The 5,078-nt window shown below is 33.4% G+C and overlaps 1 protein-coding gene across 1 annotated transcript in view; it reads right to left on the bottom strand.

Annotated features, from left to right (window-relative positions):
• The window catches only part of LOC106475570 (exosome complex component RRP42-like), a gene marked incomplete at its 5' end in the record, with an annotated part of 19,132 nt that extends 18,162 nt beyond the window's left edge, over positions 1 to 970 (bottom strand). The window contains one exon of the mRNA XM_013936249.1: positions 876 to 970. Within this exon, the coding sequence (XP_013791703.1) occupies positions 876 to 970 (95 nt within the window). The remainder of the gene's footprint in view (positions 1 to 875) is intronic.
• Positions 971 to 5,078: the final 4,108 nt, after the last annotated feature.

Below are 5,078 nucleotides of genomic sequence, written 5' to 3'. Positions count from 1 at the left end.
CATGAGAGAGAAATTACACAACTCAGCAGTTGCTGGTGAAGGGAAATCACAGGTGTACAAAGCGAGAGAGGCAGGTGCTGACAGGTCCAGTGCCAAGAATCAGCTCCAAAGACAACAGCCTGCCCTAAGGGGAGGGGCAAATGGAAACAACTGGACAAGGAATAGGAGAGCTGTTATAATGATGTGATTCCTGAGTATAGGTAGCTGACCCATGGTCTAGTGAGTCAGGAAACTAGCCACCATTGATATAGAAGATTCCTGAAGAGGAGCACCTGGGCCACAGGAAATAAAGGCAACTTTGATTTGAGAATTCATGGTAAATTGGCAAACCACAAGCAACAATTTTTATTTTGTTTTGTTTGTGGTAGCTGTAGAAAAAACTATGTTGCAATAATGTGGAAGGAATGAAAATGTAACAATAAAAAATGTAACACTAAGGAAAGAAAGGGAATCAATCAAAGTGACTAAAAACTCAAAATGAAACATGAAAAAACATGTCTGAACACAGGCATTACCAAGGAAAGAAATACCCTATGATCATGTGCTAGTGCTCATCGGGATTACTGAATATGAAGGTTGATGTCGCTCTCCTAATTGGAGGAGGGCTACAACATTATGATGCTTATGTCATAGGCTACTAACACAATACACATAGTAATATATAGTGATGGGAGTTTGTTCAAGACTTGTGGAATATGTAGAAAATTTTACAACAGTAATGATTCTTAGCAGTGCAGAAAGTAAGTTTATTTATGAGCATTTATTAAATTTTAATAGGTCATGAAGCTATCACATTTTCTTTACCTACAGATTAAAAGAAACATATATATATTTTTTTACTAGATTAAACATGAATAACTTATCAAGCAACTAACCAATCTACAAAGAATTCTAATCTTCCCCGATTTGGTTGTGATGATTCAGGAGCATCAAGTTCAGCCTTCACTCCCACTAAAACATCAGTGTTAGCCTAGAAGTAACAAAAACAATGACATTTATTGTCTTTTAACACAAATTTTCAAGCACATTACACAAATACATGTAATTATTGTAGTTTATATTTTTTAACTTAGATGAATGAACCAAAAAGAAGTACTGCACCTACAATTAAGTGAAAGTGTTCGGTTAGCATATGCTATGAATGGTCTATCAGTGATCAAACATTAAGGTAACAAAAAAAGGTGTAGTAGAAAAAATATAATAACTATATTTTAACTCTCTCTCTACAGGCCCGGTTGATTCGACCCAAAACTTTACCCTTTAATTTCCATCCTATAACTTCTCATATGTTTTGAGTCTCTTCATGATATTTCACAAGCTTTCAGTAAGCATTAAGAGTGATTTGTAGACAAAAGATCATAATTTTTAACCTAATGACTCCTGGTTCACCCTATAGGGTATGGTTTGCCCCTGAAAGTTTTATGCTAGTATGTTGTATACAGTTTACAGCTCGCAAAAATTCCATGTGCAGTTAAAGCAGCTGCATTGAAAGTGTTAAAGTGGTTACGAGGTTGGTCAAATTGACCAACCTCCTATAGAGTTATAGTATATAAAACAAAAGATAAAATATAATGTTTTACTGAAAAAATGTTTGATATTTATTTAAGAGATATTACAGATTTTGCAAAGGAAATTTGAGATTTTTCAGATGAAAAATGGTATTTTTAACCTTAACATGAAAATTATTTTGCACTCAGAGCAGTCAACAGTTTGACTCCATATATTCATGGAGAAATTTTTAGTAAAAATACTTCAACCTTGTAATTCTAAATTATCCATTTTTTTCTTTCTAGAATGAGTTCATATTGTTTATCCTATATAGCTTTAAACTCCTAACAGTATACATTTGTTTATAGTTAAATTTTATTGTTTCATTGTTCTTTGAACCATGTCTAACTAATATTCCCATCACAGGTGTAAATCAACTAGCAAACCCTATTGAATTACATAATGTACATGCTACTCATGAGTTGCTCACAAGTGTACCTTGCAATAATTATTATTAATATTCATTATTTTACCTAATCTAGCCTAAAAAGTTTCTAATTGTTGTACATTTTAGTTGTTTTTATACTAATAGATAAAGAATACATATGAAAAACAAGAAATATAGTACCTACCTGGGTCTTCTTTTTTCGCTGTTGACTGTCAATGAAACTTAACCCTACTTTTTTATACTAATGGTACCACTGAACTAAATCATTTTTTATTTAATTCAAAAATGGATCAAAGAACACAGAATACTAACACACAAAAAGCAAACAATGTTCTATAACTATCACAATTTTTCTAGCTTTCTAACTATGTGACAAGAGCCATTAAAAAATTGAGCTAAGTTTGCTGATGTGTTTCCCATGGGATTAAAGTTTGAACAGGTGGGCATAGCAAGAGGGGGTCTGATTTTCTATTTTATGGCTCTGTAACCAAATAAGACTGAAGGCTATAAAGATAATACTTTGCCTGAATGATGATGACATTATAATGAAAAAATTTAAGTTAAATTTCATTCATCTCAGAAGAGTAAATAAATTAAACAAAAGAAGATACCTAAAGAGCAAATGTCACAATTCCTATACAAGGGGAAATTCAGGATTTTGTTTTAAATACTGCCTCATAAAATTAAATATATAATATTAACATTTGGATTATTAGCCACATTTTTATGCCATATTTATTCATATACCATGATAACAAAGTAGTTTAATTAAATTTTGAATGCAAATCACAATACCCTCGTGATATATGCAGAAAAAGATGTCTGTAGCAAGAGGATTAATTACACGGACTGAACCTTGCAGTATTTTGTAATAAACAATCCAAAAGAACTCCTGTTCAACAGCAGAAACAGTCACAACATTAGTAATAATTCTTTGAAATTAAAGCTATTCTTACACATCCAGCCTTGAAAAAAAATTTAAACCCACTCTTTATTTTTCAAGCAATCATTAATTCCTCTGTAAATTTTTAAAATGCTAGCCTCTAATACTTCAACAGCAACTCATTCCTAAAGCTAATCATCCTGTTAGAAAATAAAACTGTATTTACTGGAGTCTAGCCCATCTTTTTCCAAATCTTGTGTCCTCTCATCCTAATTTCAGGGCTCAAGTTGACATGGAAGACTATCAAATTACAAGAATCATACACTTAGGTTCTCTATGAACAATTTCCAGCAAATCAGTATCCTTTTCTAGATAAAGAGACCAAAATTATATACAGTATTCCAAGTGAGACCTACCTAGTGATTCTTGTAGAGATAATTACCTCATTTGACTTGTAATCAATATTTCTATAACCACATACTAAAATTCTATTAGGTTTACTGCTAGCAATTGAGGACTCCTTTGATGTCTTGAGTGGTTTTTCTACCTTTATGTCAAAATCCTTTTTATCCAGTCAAGATATTGAATGTGCTTCAATTTATATTAAATGTGCTACCAAAAAATATGATAAGCTAAGTCGATTACTTTGCACTTAATAAAACTAAAGGTTGTCTTTGAAGTATTTTTCCAACTTACCAATTGATTCAAGTCATACTGTATTATCTCAACATTTTTAATACAGCTAGAAATATCCAAGAATTCAATGTACCAATAAACCTTACTAATTTTCTCCTATCAATATCATTAATGTAAATAATAAAAAAGCAAAGGCCCAATCATAAACAGACTCTACAAAAAAAAAATGACTTAATTTAAAAGACCTAACTAGAAAAACACTGACTTCAACTCTATTAGGTATAAAGAAGGAACCTGTACCTTAAATCTATCATCACCCAAAACAGCACAAATGCTTTCCACCTCTGAAGTTACCAATACAAATACTCATCCCTCTAATACTTAAACAGAACATCACTATTCTGCCTGTCATTAACAAAACTAACCATTTCAAGAATACAAAACCTATGCACAACACTGCACCCAAACCATTGAAACTTTGTTTATTCTTCAAGCACAACTGATGATGAAACCAGCTTTCTTGGTAAAGAGCTAAATTGTTGCCCAACCAATAATTTTGTTAACACAGCCAAATTTATTTTTGGAGATACACAAGTTATCTTTAAAATTGAGACTTCATGAATTCTTTCATGACAAACTGCTCTCTTCTAATCAGAAAAAAAGTACCTAATTTCAAAAGTTATAATTTTCCTATACTGAAAAGGCTGCCCTCTATATGCGAACTTTTTCTTTATGCATGCCACAAGCCTTCTGCTCCCCCCATGTTGGAATTACTATATTCCAACATGTCTCTCATGTAAATCATCATGGGTCATATCTTAACCAATAGTAGCATGATATGCACACATGATGCCCTCCGAAAGCATCCGACATAAGGATCATCTCTGATCTAGCAATCCAGGAATTGACATCCAGTATCAAAATGATGTCTATCGCATGGAATCAACTCCCCAAATCATGGCACAGGCTGGCACCATCCAAAGGCAATAAAGTCCTCAAGAGGAGGGAACAAGGAATATTCAAGTATGGAACCGTAACAATCCCACATACCACTGCTGTGACCCACAACACAGGTGGAGTAATTGTGGGAGGAAGATAGACAACCCAAAATCGTATGAGGACTTATATTGATTGGTTCACTCAGCTCTCGTGGTTGTGTAAAAGGTATCAGAAGGCCATATCTTCCAGGAAGGATAAGGCTCAACTCCGGTTGTTGTGCAAATGTTATCAGGAGGCCACGTCTCATCTACACCAGCAGAACACCACCACTCTACTCTAAACCGATTGGTTCTAACCCTTTGTGGAACTCATTCAGGAGGGTGTCTACATGGTCAACCATCCCAGTGACTTGGAATTGTAAAGTGGTAAGGACTCCCATACTCCACTTAACCCGTTGACTACCGGCTACCAACTTTCTTAGTAGCCAAAGCAAGTCTTGCTATTTGTCATTCCAACAATAAAACTCCTGGTTAAAAAGTTTTAAAACTTCATAATGACTTTAATAAATGTGTGCAGTTTAAGAAACATAAAGCCTGTTACTTCTGATAAGTTTAGTTTTTTGCATTATGATCTATAATATCTTGGAAAATTACGTTAAGAAATGGTATTTATAAGAAATGATAA

Source organism: Limulus polyphemus, unplaced genomic scaffold, assembly GCF_000517525.1.
Source record: "Limulus polyphemus unplaced genomic scaffold, Limulus_polyphemus-2.1.2 Scaffold8819, whole genome shotgun sequence".
NCBI classification, from domain to species: domain Eukaryota; kingdom Metazoa; phylum Arthropoda; class Merostomata; order Xiphosura; family Limulidae; genus Limulus; species Limulus polyphemus.
The sequence above is the reverse complement of the archived record's forward strand: the minus strand, read 5'-3'. Positions and strand labels throughout refer to the sequence as shown.